The 19,033-nt window shown below is 40.2% G+C and overlaps 1 protein-coding gene across 2 annotated transcripts in view; it reads right to left on the reverse strand.

Annotated features, from left to right (window-relative positions):
* Positions 1–205: 205 nt before the first annotated feature.
* Positions 206–19,033, reverse strand: part of FAM3C (FAM3 metabolism regulating signaling molecule C) — a 33,908-nt gene continuing 15,080 nt past the window's right edge. Inside the window, exons 2-10 of one of the 2 annotated variants that reach the window (XM_072146986.1) lie at positions 17,761–17,809; positions 13,575–13,667; positions 13,224–13,256; positions 12,782–12,905; positions 12,562–12,620; positions 10,650–10,700; positions 8,266–8,350; positions 4,383–4,509; positions 206–1,421 (exon numbers count right to left, since the gene is read on the reverse strand). In XM_072146986.1, the coding sequence (XP_072003087.1) occupies positions 1,329–1,421; positions 4,383–4,509; positions 8,266–8,350; positions 10,650–10,700; positions 12,562–12,620; positions 12,782–12,905; positions 13,224–13,256; positions 13,575–13,667; positions 17,761–17,773 (678 nt within the window). In that variant the 5' untranslated portion in view covers positions 17,774–17,809 and the 3' untranslated portion in view covers positions 206–1,328. Of the gene's footprint in view, positions 1,422–4,382; positions 4,510–8,265; positions 8,351–10,649; positions 10,701–12,561; positions 12,621–12,781; positions 12,906–13,223; positions 13,257–13,562; positions 13,668–17,760; positions 17,810–19,033 lie in introns of both variants that reach the window. The other variant, XM_072146985.1, reaches the window with a different exon arrangement.

The raw sequence follows: 19,033 nt of genomic DNA on the forward strand, positions 1-19,033 counted from the left end.
GTGTGCAACTGCATGTGTGATGCAGCGCTGTGTATGTGTAACTGCATGGATGATGCAGAGCTGTGTGTGATGTGCTATAGTGCGACCAACAGGAATATTTTAAAATCGGTGTAAAATATATATTTTTCCTTTTTTGGAAGCCTAAATCTTGGGTGCATCCTAAAGTAAGATGAATCTTATAGTCCGAAAAATACAGTATGCTCCATTGTCTTCTTGCCCATTTTTTCTTTTGGGCCATACACGCTGGGCCTCATGCATCAGAACTAGTCTATTTTTGCCATAGTCAGTAAATAAATATCTACAGAGGGAAGGTTATCAAACATGAGGCAGTATACATAAGCAGACAAGAATGGAAACATAGTGGTGTAAAAAGTTCATGAAAATTTGCTGGTTTTGAAACCTAAAAAAGTTTATAGATTATGGTGACAATAACAATGACATATACTTCATGCTGTAGTTAACCTCCTCAGGTCAGAAATGAAGGCGACGCAAAACGTATTGGTACAATGTGGAATGTTTTTGTTTCTTTATTCTAAAAATATGAAACTTTTCTTAGAGAGGCATGTCAACATGAAAACTTGTCACTAACACATAGGATGACGTTTAATAGTCCTAGAAGTTCAGTCCAACGTAAAACTATTATGACATTCAGTACAATGTTGAGAAAGGAGTGAGCATCAAGTTCTGTACATACATAGTCACTCTTAAATTATACCAAAGTAAAGCTCCAATATCAATGCTTTCACATTGCACAGTAGGTACGGATTGCTATCAGTGTACTGGAAAATAGTCCTGAAATTACCAAAAACATGGTTTACTAGAAATCTCATTAGTAAACTGGTCCAACATAGACATGAAAAAAGAACATACAAACATTTCTTAAAATTCTAATAGAAAAGAGACAATGCAGACTGTATGTGACGACAATGGTGCAAAACGGTTTCCCAGATTTAAAAAACTGTCCATGGATGTAAAGCCAAAACAATTCCTTCATAAAAATCTTTGGTGGAGAAAAGAAAGTACAATGGGGGAAAAAAAAGCTATTCTCTTGAAGAAAATGAGAAGATAACATCACAACTGTGCAGCTTTTCCACATCTTATTCCAGTGAGTGTTACCCCAACAAGGGTTCCCCAATATTAATTATATGTGCTGTCAATCTGCTCTTTTTTTGCAAAAATACCCATTTGTAGAAGCAATAAATAAATTTCACGTAGGGTCATGCTCACGTCAACAATGATGGATGACATTGTTCAGTATATTTTACTTTGTTGGCTGTGGTAAAAGGCATTCCTATCCAAGTGCATTGCAGAGTCGTTGCTACATCTATTCACTCATTCAGCTTCTGAGGAATGCATCCTTCCATTTCCACCACTTCAGGCCATCCTTCATATTTGTTTGTATCTTTATTGTTCTTTATGTGCTGGAGACAAGAAATAAATTGTACAGAATGTAACATATGATATAGATAACAGAAAAATATAAAATTAAAAGTAAAATTGTATACTCAGTCATGAAATACTGACAGGGTTCCCTTATTACAAAAATGCCCTCATACTTTAAAGGCAATATGATTTCTACCATACTGTTAGGTACTACCTGAGAACAAAGCCAGAATTGCACAGAATATGTTTAACAAAACTATGAAAATTTATTGAAGATACATATTAAAATTTACAAAAACATTCATGGTGAGACAAAGGTTTTTTGCACAGAAATGATAGCTTGTGCTGGAGGAATAATGCAGAGTATAAAAAGGGACGATGAAAAAGGATTTCTAGACCACGTGGGGTAATTTTAAAGTGCCAGGAAAAAAGTCTGATCAGACACACTGATATCTGACTATACGTGGTAATACATGAATGATCATTCGCTTTTGTTGTTACCTTGGCACAGTGAAATCACAACCTCCCTGGTGGATGACAACAAAACCGAATGTTCATTCATGTATTACCATGTATAGTCAGATATCAGTGTGTCTGATCAGACTTTTCTCCTGGCACTTTAAAATTACCCCACATAGTCTAGAAATCCTTTTTCATCGTCCCTTTTTATACTCTGCATTATTCCTCCAGCACAAGCTATCATTTCTGTGCAAAAAAACCTTTGTCTCACCATGAATGTTTTTGTAAATATTAATATGCATCTTCAATAAATTTTCATAGTTTTGTTAAACAAACATATTCTGTGCAATTCTGGCTTTGTTCTCAGATAGGTAGCATTCATTTGTTGTCGGTAACAGATAAATGGTCCCGATACTAGAGGAATACTGAGTTGTTATAACCTTTATTTCCTCATATTAAGAATATTCAGATATTGTTGTCATACTGTTAGGTAGCAGCCGTGGAGCTCTATGTTGTCATACCTTTATATGTATGTTATTAGTAGCAACAGGCCTGTGAAAAGAGAAGTCATATTCCAGGTCTGCAGCTCCTACAGGTGTTCTGGGCAGGTCTCAGCTTGAATAGCTTTCTGCTCTGCTCAACAAGATCTCCCCAATACTAGTAGGAGCCATATCAAGATTTTGGTTGGATAATTACAGCAGTCATTTAGAACAGAGGGGAGGGGCTGTGGAACAGTTCATTGCATGTAAAAGAAAGCTCTTTAGGCAGGAAGACCCTCCTACAGAACTTACAGGAGCTAATCTGGATTAACACATCTCTTCCAATTTGTAAACAGGTTTGGAAAAGCCAAAAAACAGGCACTTCCTGTGTCCATCTTTTAAAACTATATTCCCCCTGAAATGCCAGATAATTTCAGAGCATAAACTTATCATATTATGAGAAATATGTGAACAGTCAAACTAAGGCAATATACACTCACCGGCCACTTTATTAGGTACACCATGCTAGTAACGGGTTGGACCCCCTTTTGCCTTCAGAACTGCCTCAATTCTTCGTGGCATAGATTCAACAAGGTGCTGGAAGCATTCCTCTGAGATTTTGGTCCATATTGACATGATGGCATCACACAGTTGCCGCAGATTTGTCGGCTGCACATCCATGATGCGAATCTCCCGTTCCACCACATCCCAAAGATGCTCTATTGGATTGAGATGTGGTGACTGTGGAGGCCATTTGAGTACAGTGAACTCATTGTCATGTTCAAGAAACCAGTCTGAGATGATTCCAGCTTTATGACATGGTGCATTATCCTGCTGAAAGTAGCCATCAGATGTTGGGTACATTGTGGTCATAAAGGGATGGACATGGACAGCAACAATACTCAGGTAGGCTGTGGCGTTGCAACGATGCTCAATTGGTACCAAGGGGCCCAAAGAGTGCCAAGAAAATATTCCCCACACCATGACACCACCACCACCAGCCTGAACCGTTGATACAAGGCAGGATGGATCCATGCTTTCATGTTGTTGACGCCAAATTCTGAACCTACCATCCAAATGTCGCAGCAGAAATCGAGACTCATCAGACCAGGCAACGTTTTTCCAATCTTCTACTGTCCAATTTCGATGAGCTTGTGCAAATTGTAGCCTCCGTTTCCTGTTCTTAGCTGAAAGGAGAGGCACCCGGTGTGGTCTTCTGCTGCTGTAGCCCATCTGCCTCAAAGTTCGATGTACTGTACGTTCAGAGATGCTCTTCTGCCTACCTTGGTTGTAACGGGTGGCGATTTGAGTCACTGTTGCCTTTCTATCAGCTCAAACCAGTCTGCCCATTCTCCTATGACCTCTGGCATCAACAAGGCATTTCCGCCCACAGAACTGCCGCTCACTGGATGTTTTTTCTTTTTCGGACCATTCTCTGTAAACCCTAGAGATGGTTGTGCCTGAAAATCCCAGTAGATCAGCAGTTTCTGAAATACTCAGACCAGCCATTCTGGCTCCAACAACCATGCCACGTTCAAAGGCACTCAAATCACCTTTCTTCCCCATACTGATGCTCGGTTTGAACTGCAGGAGATTGTCTTGACCATGTCTACATGCCTAAATGCACTGAGTTGCCGCCATGTGATTGGCTGATTAGAAATTAAGTGTTAACGAGCAGTTGGACAGGTGTACCTAATAAAGTGGCCGGTGAGTGTATGTTTGCCGTTCCTGGATAAACTTTTTTCTAGGTTTCCTTCAGCACTTCAATAACATATACTAAGGATGCGTCTTGCTGTACATCCGTCCCAATGTACATTTTTAGTGCAGCAGGGACTCCTCACATCCTACGTAAGTAGAGTCTGTCCACAAAGTAGTGTTTTGTCTGAAATGTGCCCACCATACACACCAAATAGGGTTGTGTGAACCAAGTCACAGCTCGTCTACAGACTGCAGCAGGTTTTGGTCTAGGACTTCTCTGGATTTTGTCATATTTGTGTTCCTCAATTACAAATTTCATTCTATGGTGGGGACTGCATTTTATTGTTGCCAATTATCTCTTACCTGCTCAAAGGGACTCTTTGTCTTTATACCTGTACCACCAACAAAAACCCAGTTGTCTCTAAAGCTCAGAGAGTTGATGACTGTACTTCCAAGTTCAGAAATTAGTTTTCGTGCTTCATCATTCAATCTGCAATTTGTTAACAATAAGATTATAATATGGACAGTTTCAGAATTTTAAGATCTCATAAGTGCAGATAGTGGCATCATCATTTTTATAATCTTGGTACAAATTAGATGTCATCTTGTTTTATTGTAGAATTTCTACAATGCATGTTTTATAGGGATAATGACCATTTGTTCCAACAAAGACTAGACTAAAATATAACAGGACATTTTCTTTCATGGTAAAAATAACATAGCATTTCTGATTCTTTCACGAGATATATGCTCCTTTTCAAGTGAAACATTATTCCAAAATCTCTCTGCTGCTTTTCCTTTACCTATGTTAAAATTCAGATGCCCCAGGGTGAACACGTAATGTAAAATGATCAAAGAAGTTGCTCAGATCAGTGTCCATAAATATACTGGTGGTTCAATACATAGGAATGACAAGAAATTAAGATGCTAAAAAAAGTAATGCGAAAAACTTAAATCTGTCTTACAGAATCAACTAGACTTGGACAGAGATGAAGATATCATTTAGAACTGATGTGCTTTTGGGCCGGCAACGTATGGGCCGCCAGTTTGCTGCCAAAGAAGGATTATCAATAAGATCACAAGGTCACCCTCTACAGCTGGAAGGAAAAACCGCTACAATACTGTCCAACTATGAGCAGCCCTACCGATATAGATGTTACACTGCTAAGTTTTATACACAAGAAAACTTGGTAAAAAATATATTAGGAATATGGTGATGAATTTACAGGAAAGAGGAGAGGATAGACAAGGATTTACTGCAACAAGATTACACATAGATTCTAAAGATGGAGGCTTTAAGAAAAATTGGCCTTAAAGGGAACCCAAATTAACCCCCGGTGCTGGCGGCCATGTCCCCTGCAGCCTGTGTATGTACGAGATACTCCTATACACATGATTGACAGCCTGTATAATGATGCGACTCCTGGTGCTGGCGGCCACGCCCCCTGCAGCCTGTGTGTGTATGAGATACTCCTATACACATGATTGACAGCATGCATAATGATGTGGCTCCTGGTGCTGGCGGCCACACCCCTGCAGCGTCTGTATTTAGTGTAGCTGATGTCTGTGTCTCTCACATGTCTATAGCAGAACATGTCAGGTGCTTGTGTAGCTGATGTCTGTGTCCCTCACATGTATATAGGAGGAGATAGGATGTCAGGTACTTGTGTGGCTGATGTCTGTCTCTCACATGTGTATAGCAGAAGATGTCAGGTACTTGTGTAGCTGATGTCTGTGTCTCTCACATGTGTATAGGAGAACAGAGCATGTCAGGTGCTTGTGTAGCTGATGTCTGTGTCTCTCATGTGTATAGGAGAAGAGAGCATGTCAGCAGGTAAAGCACAGACACAAGCAATGCTTTACTATACATTACACACATACATACATGAGCAGTGGGAGGAGAGGGGAGGGGTAACTGGTGACATCACAGTCTCTCTCAATTCGTCCAGCCTCATTTACAGAAAAGAAAAGATGATTTTGGACTGAAATTAATTTACTAGATAAAGTTTGGGATGGAATCCTTGTGAGCTGCTCCAACAGGTATAGGTGACAGGAATAGTGACAGAAACCTGATGACAGGTGTCCTTTAAAACATAAAAATGATATGGCTAGACTGGATTTCTAGAACTGCTAATATAGTAGTGTTTGGACCAGAACGCACTACTGTGATTCATATGATGAAATGTTAGTACCTTTCCGTAGCATTTAGCCCTCACCTACAATACATCTGCATCCTGATGGCTACTCTGTGGATTGTTATACATAACAAAAAGCATTTAGCTATGAGCAATAGAGTTATCCGGGGACTGGGGGGGGGGGGGGGATTCACTTTTAGCTCTAAATGACACCTCCCCTCCTTTGTTCCCCGGATCGGTACCAAATTTATATAGGTATTATTTTGTTAAAATAAATTTTAAAAAATTAAAACCTTCTGGCGGAAGAAAAATTTCTTCTGACGCGAATAACTTTTTCATACTACAGTATACGGATCTGTATATGCTCTGATTTTTGCAGGACAAGATTAAATTTTTTGGGGACTGTAAGACTTTTAAAATCACTTTTCATTCACATTTTTATTTAAATTGCAGAATGGTGAAAACGTGGCAGTTCGGACATTTGGGCTCTATTTTTTGTAACTGGCAATATGCAGCCATTGAGCCCTCTTCAACCAAGCATACCTGGCGTGTACTGTAATAGTACGAAGTGCTTCAGGAAGGTGTTTTATTAATGTTACTGACAACACAGCAGTCAATTGACACCAGTGGTGTGTTATAGCATGGTAGCGGCAAAACTGAACACAACACAGGTAACACTGCCTGTGGAAGATCTAGACGTCAACAATGCCACAGATATATAGTGAGAAAGGCCTAAAAAGCAAGAAATGGGCAGCTGCTTCCCAACGTGATGTAACTGGTACTATATCCCTTCTACTGTACCTGCACTGCCGAATAAAGATGACACGGCGCTCCTTAGCGCAAAATAGACCATAACTTTTGCCGTGCCTGTCGTCCCCCCACTTGTCCTGTCACTACTACCTTTTGGAGCAGCTCACAAGGATCCCATCCCAGCCTTAATCTAGTTATTTCATACATTAATCATTGCAAAATCATCTATTCTTTATTATGTAAATGAGGCTGATCACATGGTCAGAGGCAGTGATGTCACCCCTGTTACCCCTCCCCTCCCCCTGTTCATGTCTGTGTGTAATGTATAGTAAAGCATTGCTGGTGTGTGTGCTGCATCTGCTGACATGCTGCATCCTCCCATACATATGTGTGAGACACAGACATCAGCTACACAAGTGCCTGACATGTTCTGCTATACACATGTGAGAGATACAGACATCAACTACACAAGTACCTGACATCCTATCTCCTCCTATACACATGTGAGAGACACAGACATCAGCTACACAAGTACATGACATGCACCGTTATCCTATACACATGTGAGAGACACAGATATCAGCTACACAAGTGCCTGACATGTTCTGCTATACACATGTGAGAGATATAGACATCAGCTACACAAGTACCTGACATGTTCTGCTATAACATGGCTGCATCCTGGAGCTGTTCCATCTCTCCTATACACACATAGGCTGCAGCAGGAAGCACATCATTATACAGGCTGTCAGTCATGCACTGGGGTGTGTGGCTGTGCCTCCCACTCATGAATAAGCTGGACAGCTTGAATATGCTAATGACTCATTGGACATCTCACAGGTCATTAGCATACAGCTTTAGGACCTCATTGCTTAGGTTTACAGGCATGTAGAGGGACAGTGAAGGGATAGAGGCAATGCTTTCTAATGGCAGTTTATGAAAATATATTTAGTTTAGGGGGGTTATTTTTCCTGACGGGTTCTCTTTAAGGAAAAGTGCTCAAAAAACAGTAAAGAGGAGAAACTAAAACACAACTGTAGATATGCATCTGTCCAATGTTTGAGAAGACAATATGGGGTCATTTCTTTTCTATGTTATTACATAGAAAGCTGCATTTTATATGAACTTCAGTGTCAAAAGAATCTGTTCATGATGTTCACATATATAGTTTATAGAGGTATATGTCAAAGCTGATGGATGTTTGCCTGAGTGATGTATACACATTGATATGTAGCTTCTCTCTAACCTCATAGCATTCATTTGCCATACAGAAGCTAGGCCTAAATTAAAGTATATATCTTTAGATTTGTGGGCATTTTACTGTGTAACCAGAGACTTTTCGTGTATGCATTGACACTTACTTTGTTGCTCCGTCATCATAGGTTGCCATAAAAACTATCGTTCCATCTGGAATTTTCTTTAGAAATTCAATGAAAGGGGCTACATCTAAAAATTGTAGAAGAACAACATTCAACATTAAAAGTGGGCAATGTGGTTTTTTTTTGTGCTAGGATAGTATTTATTAAGGTAACACTGTGGACATGGTTTGATATTTATATTAACCCCTTCATGATTATCATACAGCTATATACATCCTAATTACACATACCCATACAGATAGCACTTGTATAGACGTCACGGCAGGGGGCACAATTCAGATGGATAGATCATCTAAACTGTGGCAGATCTAGTTCTTCTCTGGTGTCATATTATGGAGGAACACCTTGTGTTACTAGGTGGCGCTGAATCAAAGATATCCATGGTTAAAATTTTCTGTAAAAAATGTGATTTTTATATACAGATCTACACTCCCGACTGTAACAAACGGTTCTGTGCCACCTAGAAAGTAAACCCTGATGTGACATTAATTGGGAGATTTCCCTATTTAAATTAAACTGTATTTCTAGGTGACACGGTCCAAAAGATAAATCCGTTCAAAGTGTGCCCCCTCTACCCTGTTATCTTAAGGCAGAATGGAGAAGGAGCTGCAGGGGGACAGAGCTGACAGTCCGCAGATGTACATGCGCCCTTCTACATCTGTACTTGTTGAAGGGTGATTGATTACCATCTGTATGTATGGAGTTTAAAGATTTATTAAATTTAAACACTTATGAAAAAACTAGAAAAGTTACCAAAAAGATTTAAACAGTTTTTTTTCACATCTTTAGTTATTTGTCTGCTAATTCTTCTATAAACAAAAATCATGTAATTGACAACACCTTATTAAGGCTATATTCACACAAACGTATGGGGATGTATATACTGCCCCCCCCCCCCTACACTGCAATGGGCTCACGTCGCCCTACGGGAGCGGTACGGTGCCGTTCCATAGCCGGGAGAAAGATAGGACATGTCCTATCTTTTTTACATAATACAGCGCCGCGGCCATATATCACTATGGAGAGGGGTGAGGGTGAGCGGTGCTCATTCCATCCTCCTCTCCCAGGCGCCGATGTATGCCCGCCGTACTATGGTACAGCGGGAATACATCGTGTGAATGTAGCTTAAGTTAGAGTCTCATATGTCATGAAAAAAAGGAAAAATACTTCAGATATGGGGCTGTTCCAAAGAGAAAGTCATTTAAAAAAAAAGAGCAGAAAAGAACTGCATTCTGTTAACTCTCGGTCATAAAAGTGTTAAGGAAAGTAGGTATTACAAATCCGTTCTACGTCTTTCCAGCATTTCCATGAAAGAGGGTGAGAGGTGAACAATATGAACAATAAGCATTTCTTAAAGATGACCGATTACTAAAATAAACAGAACATTTTATCATGGAAAATTTATCACACATGGAAGGCACCTTTCCTCTAGAAAACTCTATATGAATCCTATCAATACAGGGCAAATACAAACAAATAGTAAGGCTCTGTCTACACCAATCACCACACCTCTGAATAATAATAGACATCCCTTGAAAAAAGAAGATCCATAAAGAAACCTGTGCACCAGCAAACATGGCCCTAACAAGGTGCAGCTACAAGGTAATTTGCATAAATACAACATGCTATTCTTTCTTGTTGGCAAATTGGGAGCCGGTAGAATACCTTTAAAGGGCACCTACCACCACAAATCTACCTATAAAGGTAGATTGGGTGGTAGGTGGATCAATGGGACGTGAGGAGAGCCCTTTTAAGGGCTAATCCTCACGTCCCTGCACTTTTTTGATAACTTTAATTTGATATTTATTCAAATTTACTTATGCGGCTACTGGGGCGTGGAGTAGCCGCATATGAGATTACACGAGGCGGCTACTCCATGCCCCGGTAGCCACTTTACCCCTCCTACTCACCCATCTTCGGCGCGCAGCTCCGCGTAGCTGCACGCCCTCGTCCGGCGATCCTGCCGTCTGCGCATGCGCAGAAGAGCAGGCCCGCGCCTGCGAGGTCACAACTCCGAAACAGGCGCGGGCCTGCTCTTCTGCGCATGCGCAGATGGCAGGATCGCCGGACGACGTGCGCAGCTACGCGCCGAAGATGGGTGAGTAGGAGGGGTAAAGTGGCTACCGGGGCGTGGAGTAGCCGCCTCGTGTAATCTCATATGCGGCTACTCCACGCCCCGGTAGCCGCATAAGTAAATTTGAATAAATATCAAATTAAAGTTATCAAAAAAGTGCAGGGACGTGAGGATTAGCCCTTAAAAGGGCTCTCCTCACGTCCCATTGATCCACCTACCACCCAATCTACCTTTATAGGTAGATTTGTGGTGGTAGGTGCCCTTTAAACAATTTATTTAATCGAATCCTTACCTCCACCCCACAGGTCGTGATACTTTGTTTCTAGTAATTCTCCAGTTCTTCCTGTGAAACAGAAATGGACATGATAAAATTCTTACATATGCAAATGTTCACGAAACGTTAAAATGTGTACATTAAGAAGTTGACTGACCAAAAGAAAAGTTACATTTAATTTCATATTTTCCGTCCTAGTGAAATAAAAACAAATCTAGTCACTATATAACAGTTCTAGTTCAGTACATTAATTCCTCATTACCATAACAGAACAACCAAATATTAAATTCCACCTAATGTCTCTCAAAGTGGTTGATTAATTGCATAGGTTAATTAGCACATAACAGGGAAGAAAATTCAAAAAGTAAGATTTCTGTTTAGATATATGCCTGATAATTAGAGTCACAGCTTTCAGCATTGCAATGTATACAATGCCAAATATACAGGTTATCATTGAGAAATTTAGCGAGATTGATAGAGTTTAGGGTCACATAACCCATTGATTTGGAGAAATACGATTAATGACCTATCCTTGGCACCACATGTAACATGTGGATAAACATACCCCTTTAAAAACATTGTGTGAGGTCATGTGTACATTGCTATTATCGCTTCCATTATTCTGATCTTAAAGAGAAAAAAAAAAATCCTTTTTCTTTTTTAATTTAAAAAAGTTAAGAAGCCCTCTGTCTCCATAAAAAAAATCAAAGAAAAATACATTCTTGCCTATAGGATCTTTGGTTTTCCCCGATGACTGTTTTAGTAAAAAAATCTAATGTTTTGCCAACAGTAACCAACAAAACTATGTAAAAAGAGAGCAGCTCAGCTGCTATGGGTTACAAAAGATTTGTTTTTGGTTTCTTTGCCTGCTTTTTAAAAAGTGCCCAACTTTTCCCTGTTACTGTACATAAACGCTATGTCCATACCAATAGGGTTAGTGGGTTAACCCTGACGGATTTAGAAAGATTTGAAAACTGTAAACGAATGTCTTGACTGCCTTCTAAACTACAGATTTTGGACAGTTGTGACCATACAATGGGGGGCCATTCTATCTTGCTGTTCTCATTAGTGAGTTAAGTAAGGGGCCTGTAGCCTTCAATATTTGGGTTACAGTATATGTCACACCTATTAGTGAAGGCTCACAGAGAAATCAAAAAGCAAGTTCTGCCTCTTGTCCACAAGCAAGAGCAGTCATTGAAAATTGCCCTGTGCGACGGAGGGATTTTCCAACCCCAACAGCGGTCATTGGTGTGAAAGGGCATGGCGAGTTTAATCCTGTGATCAGAAGTTTGGGTCGAGAGATCTGCACTTGCTCGTAGGCAAGAGGTTTTAGGCATGCTATGCTGGATTTACTGTCTGGAACAATGAGAGGCTGAACTGAGTAGAGTTCAGTACAGCAGTTATACGTCCAGATCAGCAAACCCAACAGACACAGGGAGTCACTCATTCTTGTGTCACTGGCTCTAAGGGGTGTTCCCATTTCAGCAACCAAATGTTAATGTTTGTATAATGGAAAGTTATGCAATTTTCCAATATACTTTCTGTATCAGTTCCTTGCAGTTATCTAGATCTCTGCTTGCTGTCCTTGTATACAAAGCTTCTATGTTTTCTTCCAGTGGACAGAAATCTGACCATGGTCACATGGGTGCACGGCTTGTTAGTATCATAGAGAGTAATCAGAGCCGTGTATCGTAAACAATGAAGCTTTCTATAAAAAGGACAGCAAGCAGAGATCTAGAAAACCGCGAGGAAATGATACAGAAAGTATATTTTAAAATTGCTTAACTTTCCATTATACAAACATTAATATTTATTTGCCAAAATGGGAACACCCCTTTATCCACTACACACACCTTGCAGGCTAATGTACAGTAGTCACATGAAGAGGACAAGAGCTTTAGCCAACCCACTTGAAGATCAAGCAACCTACCATTCACCAAAGCAGTGTTAATTCCACGTCCAACATTGTTCTTTACACCACTCATCAAACTAGAAAGAAACAAATAATTCAAAGTAGGATGGTGGTAAATTATCATCAGCGTTTTTTCCCAGGAAACATGGGTTCACATAGATAAATGGCAAAAATGTACATGTAATGACTAGAAATGTAACATTCAGTAAATCCATAGGGAAAGGCAAGTTATCCTTACACAGCATCTTCCACACAGATCTTGGGCCCAACAACATTAGCTGCTCCACTTGAGATCTTAAAGGCAAAGTGCTTCTCTGGACAAATCTTTGAAATGCCACATCTGTATCTTGGTGCCTTTGTAGCTGCATGTAAAAAAAAGTTTACAATTGCAAATGACATTACTAGAACTTTTGCCATCCAAAAATATGGAAATGTATGTACAAGATTGATTCACTTCCACACTGAACCTAGTAACAACTTCATGACCATTGGACAGCAGAAACGAACATCATACAATCTACCATCATAAGATCACATAGCAAAGTCACGCCGTTCTGGATTCCAAACCCAGTGAGTGGCTAATGCTAATGTTTTATATTGGGAGGCAACAGGAGATTTTTAATACACTGTGTGAAATGAAATGGAACTGAAGCTGAGAAATGATTTAGAAATTTACTTACTTGGATGTGGAACATTGTCTGGCTGTGAACGAACTAGAATAAAAGTAAAAACACAAATTAGTAACAATTAAGTTACAAATTGCAGCTTTACATACGCCTGCGCTCTAGGTTTATCGAGGTATCGGCGGCCATCTTGGGTCCGGGCGGACCTTTTCCATATATGATAACGAGTAAGTGCATAGAGGTATATAAAAATACAGATGTAGGTGGCGCACGGACATTGGGCTGGCATCTATCGTGGGTCCCTTGTATAAACAGGACTCACTCTATGCCATGTACCATCTATCCATCTCTCTATATCCATCTATTTTTATATTTAAACTTTATAGTATTACTCACTCCAGAATTTACCCAGATTAGAATCCATCTTTATTTCAAATACTTGAGAGATGATGTAAAATGTCAATAAAAATGCTGATACGGCCACAATATACTTTATTGCACCTAAAAGCAATAAAAACAAAATGTTAGATGTTAAAAAACATTATCCTCATCCTTCACCACCACTGGAGAGAAGATGCACTTCATTTCCGTGTGTCACCTCTTTATGAATTAGTGAAGCTCATACACTTACAGCCTAAAGTGCAGTGAGGGCCAAAACCCCTCCCCTTGCTTTTTTTAAAAAGTGGGGTGCAAGTCACAGTTTGCAGATAAACAAAATCTGCATAAACACGCAAATAAAAGAGGACCTGTCACCAGATTTTGACCCCCCCCCCACACCTAGCAATACCTGCTGATAAAGAGTTACAAGTCCTCCCCATTTTGCCTAAAATTAGCTGCCAGTGGGGCACTGTACCTTAACCCCTTAAGGACGCAGCCATTTTACAGCTTAAGGCTCAGCCCGATTTTTTGGATTCTGACTTGCTTCGCTTTATATGGTTATAACTTTTGAACACTGTTACTTATCAAAACGATTCTGAGATTGTTTTTTCCCCACATGTTGTACTTTATTTTAGTGGTAAATTCTGGCAGATAAGTTTTGCGTTTATTTACAAAAAAAAGAAAATATGATAAATTTTTTGAAAAATTTGCCATTTTCGAAATTCTAAATCATTGCGTTTTCAGGCAGATAGATTTACCACCTAAATAAGTTGCTAAATAACATTTCCCATTTGTCTACTTTACATTTTCATAATTTCTGAAATGTCTGGATAATTTATTTTGATGTCACGCGGCTTACAAATAGAATATCGCTTTTCCGGATTTTCAGAATTGACTATTTTGGGGATAAATACAGTTTTGAATGAAATTTTACATATTTAGCATCAAAACCCCCTATATAATCTACCCATTTTCAAATCTGCACCCCTCAAGCTATCAGAAACAGCTTTTACGAAGATTGTTAACCCCTTGAGATCTTCATAGTAATTGAATCAAAATGGAGGTGAAATTTAGAATGGTCATATTGTTCCCTTATACGTTCATTTAGCACTAAAATTTACACATTTCCAAAATATAAAAAGAGAAAACTCTCCATACAATTTGTTCTGCAATTTCTCCTGAGTACAAAGACCCCCCACATGTGGCTGTGACTTGTTTTATGGGCGCACAGCAAGGCGCAGAAGGGAAGGAGGGCGCTGCAGCTGCCAGGATTTTAGTTTCCTCATTGGCCCCTTTTGAAGGCTATAAAATTTTCGCTTTTTCGTTATTGGGGCCATGTGATGGCATTTTTTTTGCGGGATGAGATGCTTTTTCCATTGTTACCATTTTGGGGTTGGTATCACCTATTGTTGAAAATTTAGGAACTTTTTTTGAGGGCAGGAGTAGAAAAGCATCAATTCTGTACTGGATTTTTGACTTTTTTTTTTTTTGGTGTTCACCGTATAGACTAATAATCATGTTATCTTTATTCTATGGGTCGATACGATTACGGGGATACCAGACATGAATATATTTTCTTACGTTTTACTAAATTTGTCAAACAAAACCCTAATGTGGGGAAAAATCTATAATTTTTGTATTGCCATCTTCCAAGTGGCATAACTTTGTTACATTTTTGGCTACGGAGCTGGTTGATGGCTTGTTTTTTGCGGGACATGTTGTACTTTGCACCAGTATCATGTCTGAGTACATATGGTTTTTTGGTCGCATTTTATAGCATTTTTTGTGGGATTGAATAGGTAAAAATCATAATTTTTGGAGGGTTTATAACAGTTTTTTTTTACGGCGTTTATCGTGGGGGTTCAATAATGATTTACTTTTATTCTACGGGTTGTTACGGACGCGGTGATACTATATATGTGGGGTTTGTGTTATGATTTAGACTTTTTTTTTGAGTTATATGTCTCTTTATATGTTTTGGGGGTTTGGGGCATTTTTAGTGATTTATGACTTTATTTTTTTATTGAATAACTTTTTTTTTTACTTTTTTACTTTTATACCATGGGATATGAACAAGCAATCATCTGATTGCTTGTTCATGATAATATTCTGCAATACTCATGTATTGCAGAGTATTATCAGTGTCAGCCTATGCACTTGCATAGGCTGGCACTTTGCCAGTAAGATGACGTCACAGACGCCATCTTACTGGCAATTCTTGCTAGTAACTCTGGGGTCCAGATCGGACCCCAGAGTTACTATAGCAACGATCGGCGCCCCCCGAAAACGGTTCGGGGGGGCCGATCGTGGGGGAAAGACACCCCAGATACTTGTTAGATGCCGCGGTCGCGCTGACCGCGGCATCTAAAGGGTTAAGCACCCGCAATCGGAGACAACTCCGATCGCGGGTGTTACACTGGGGTGCCGGCTATTAGTTACAGCCGGCACCCCGTGTTTCCCGATGCCGGTTCGGCTCTGATCCAGAGCCGAGCCGGCATAAGCGCCGTGGCGGATATATCCGCCACTGAGCGCTAAGTCACTGCGCTCCGTGGCGGATATATCCGCCGCGGAGCGTGAAGGGGTTAATTACAGATGTTTGGGATATGCAAATTAGCTTGTGACTCATTCAGTGAACCACACCCCATTATTGTCACAGACAGCTCTGTATCTCTTCAAATCCCTGCTCTGCCTCCTTGTACTTAGGGACCTCCTGCTAATAATCAACTACAGACATATAAAGCTCTATGTACAGATGGGAAATGTGTCAATTTTTTTTTTACACAGTGCCATTGACATCATCGCAGGTCCATTAGCCTTCTAAGAATAGCAAACTGTACACCATGTATGTGATTACATGAAATCACAGCAGTCCATGGAGGCAGCTGTGACCTCATGTGGTTAGATATATGCAGATATATACAGTTTGCTATTAATAAGAGGCTAAAGGACCTGAGATGATGTCACTCTGGTTACATGACATCAACTGTGACCAGTATGGAAGCGTAAGGCATGGGGAGGATTCGATGGGAGGGTCCGGATGAGCAGGACACGCCCCCCTCTGCCAGGTAATATAGGAAAGGGCTAAAAGAAGGGTGTCTGTCAGTGAATAGGGCTCTATAGGAAGCGGTCACTGGCTGTATATGAGCAAATGCGGAGACAGGTTCCCTGTAAATCATATATTTTACACCTGAAACCAGGAGTAATGATACAAATTAATCTATGGAAGTTTGATGGAAGCATTTCTAAAATATCTATTTTAGTAATACATTTTCTTTCCATAAATTTCACATTTAGCTTGTCAGACCCTGTAATTGCAAGATTCCATTTACCCCAGTTATAATATGCCAATGCTGAGGACAAACCTGGGTCCTGACTGACATGCAGGGAGCTCAGCACCCACAGTCACGAGGCATAAGGATAAAAAATTAGTTCAGAGTAGAGGAATTCACCACTTTTTTTTTTCATACATATTTGCCTTGCAAATTAGGATGTGAAAAGTTAGTATAATGACGGAAGAGGTTAATTAAAGGAAGAGATCAACAAACTCAAACATAACAACAGGTGCCAAACTGAAAGGATATGTTTGTAAAATAATAATAATCTAATATATAAAGCTGACAGTGTGTGTGGTAAAGGAATCTGCACCATCGCATTGTAGCGCTGGGATCTACAGCTTGTATTATATATATTCTTGTGTGTAATCCACGTTGGCTTACGATCCGATTCTGACGCACCAAACAACAATCCAGAACTTCAGCCTCGTTTATTATCGGTATGAGCCAAAAATAATAATCTTATTTTGCGTCACATATATTATGTCTGTGCGACATATTAGAATAGTACAACGTAGAAGCCAACGGCTAGAAGGAAACACCACAGTCGTGTTATTGTATGTTCTCTTCGTGTTCGCGCATTTCCCCTCCAGGTTCTCCAGTTTCCTCCCACACTCCATAACTTACTGGCAGGTTGATTCGATTATGAGCCCCATTGGGGACAGGGACCGATTTGGCAAACCCTGTGCAGCACCGCCTGTCTACTAACCCAATAACTGTGTACTGCAAATGTGAGGTACACTGTCCTGGTGCTTTACATGGACAGGGGCAGAGACTCTGGAGAGATTTACTGAGCTCACAGAACCCATACAGTCCATTATACAGGTTACAGTGCATACTAAAACAAATAATATCGTTCCTACTTGACCAGTAAAACGACTCACCTGCTATCCTCATGTTTGACGAAGACAATGTCTCCTTCTCTGTACCTGTCTGTGACATAAGAAGGAGCAACAAGTTAATTAAATAGAAAGTATATCACCAACAACTTCTGCCCTAATAGTGGAATTATTGAAACAGGACATTATTTATATTTCATTTTTTAAAAAAGAACATTAAACGGGAACATGTCTATTAAAAAAAACTAAACATACAGTCTTGTGATTTAACAGCCAAACATCATAAACCTGCCTCCTGAAAGTAATATATGCCCTAATAGGAACCCTTTCACTCCTCTACTTGCAGACCTCTCTTTCTCACTGCTTGTTTTAGTCATCAGTCATGATTTATAATTTCCAGTTTTGTGTTTCATTGCCCTGGCATTAAATTTCTGGTGACATTTTAACATGACAGCTCCACCGAAACGATATCAAAGATATCATATATACTCATGTATAAGCAGAGGTTTTTAAGCACAAAGAATGTGCTGAAAAACTCCACCTCGGCTTATTCACTAGTCAATAAAAAAATAAACATACATACACACCTTTCAGCGCCCCTGATGCTCGTCTCCTCTTCTTTCTTCTCTCCGCTGTATCAGCCGGCAGAGGCACATCCATGCGGCCGGTGCACACAATGGTGAGGTAGCGGCTCCACTGGTTAAGCCATAGAGTCTCTCTGCACGTCCATGCACTCTGCCAGCTATACAACAAAGAGAAGAAGAGCCGTACCGAGCATCAGGAGCCGCTGGAAAGTGAGTAAATACGTTTTGCTGGGCAAACTGGGGACTTTATACTACAGGGAGATTGCTGGCTGGCTACATACTGGGAGGCTGTGACCAATGCATTTCCCACCCTCGGCTTATACTCGAGTCAACGGGTTTCCCCAGTTTTGGTGGTAAAATTAGGGGCCTCGGCTTATACTCGAATATATATGGTACCCTATGGCCAAAAGAAAAATCCTAAGAAGCGCCCATATCCAACCTATAGTGTCGGAAAAAAGCGTGTGGAGAAGACGAAGTTGCAGCTGCACATCCCTAAGCTCTGCCCTAGATGTAGAAACTGTAGGCTAAAGGAAATGCCTGTTTTATCCATCTTCCGATGGACAGGGAGGATGCTTTTCTACCCCCATTTCTTCCTGCAAACAGAATAAAAAAAGTCTGTCAGATCTTCTCCAAGGCGCTGTTTTTGTAATGACTCTAAATTGTGGAATCAGAGGAAGGATTAGGGCAGAAAGGAGGTAGAAGAACATCAAGGGACCATTGGAAAGTAGACAATA

Source organism: Engystomops pustulosus, chromosome 4 (genome assembly GCF_040894005.1).
Source record: "Engystomops pustulosus chromosome 4, aEngPut4.maternal, whole genome shotgun sequence".
NCBI lineage: Eukaryota > Metazoa > Chordata > Amphibia > Anura > Leptodactylidae > Engystomops > Engystomops pustulosus.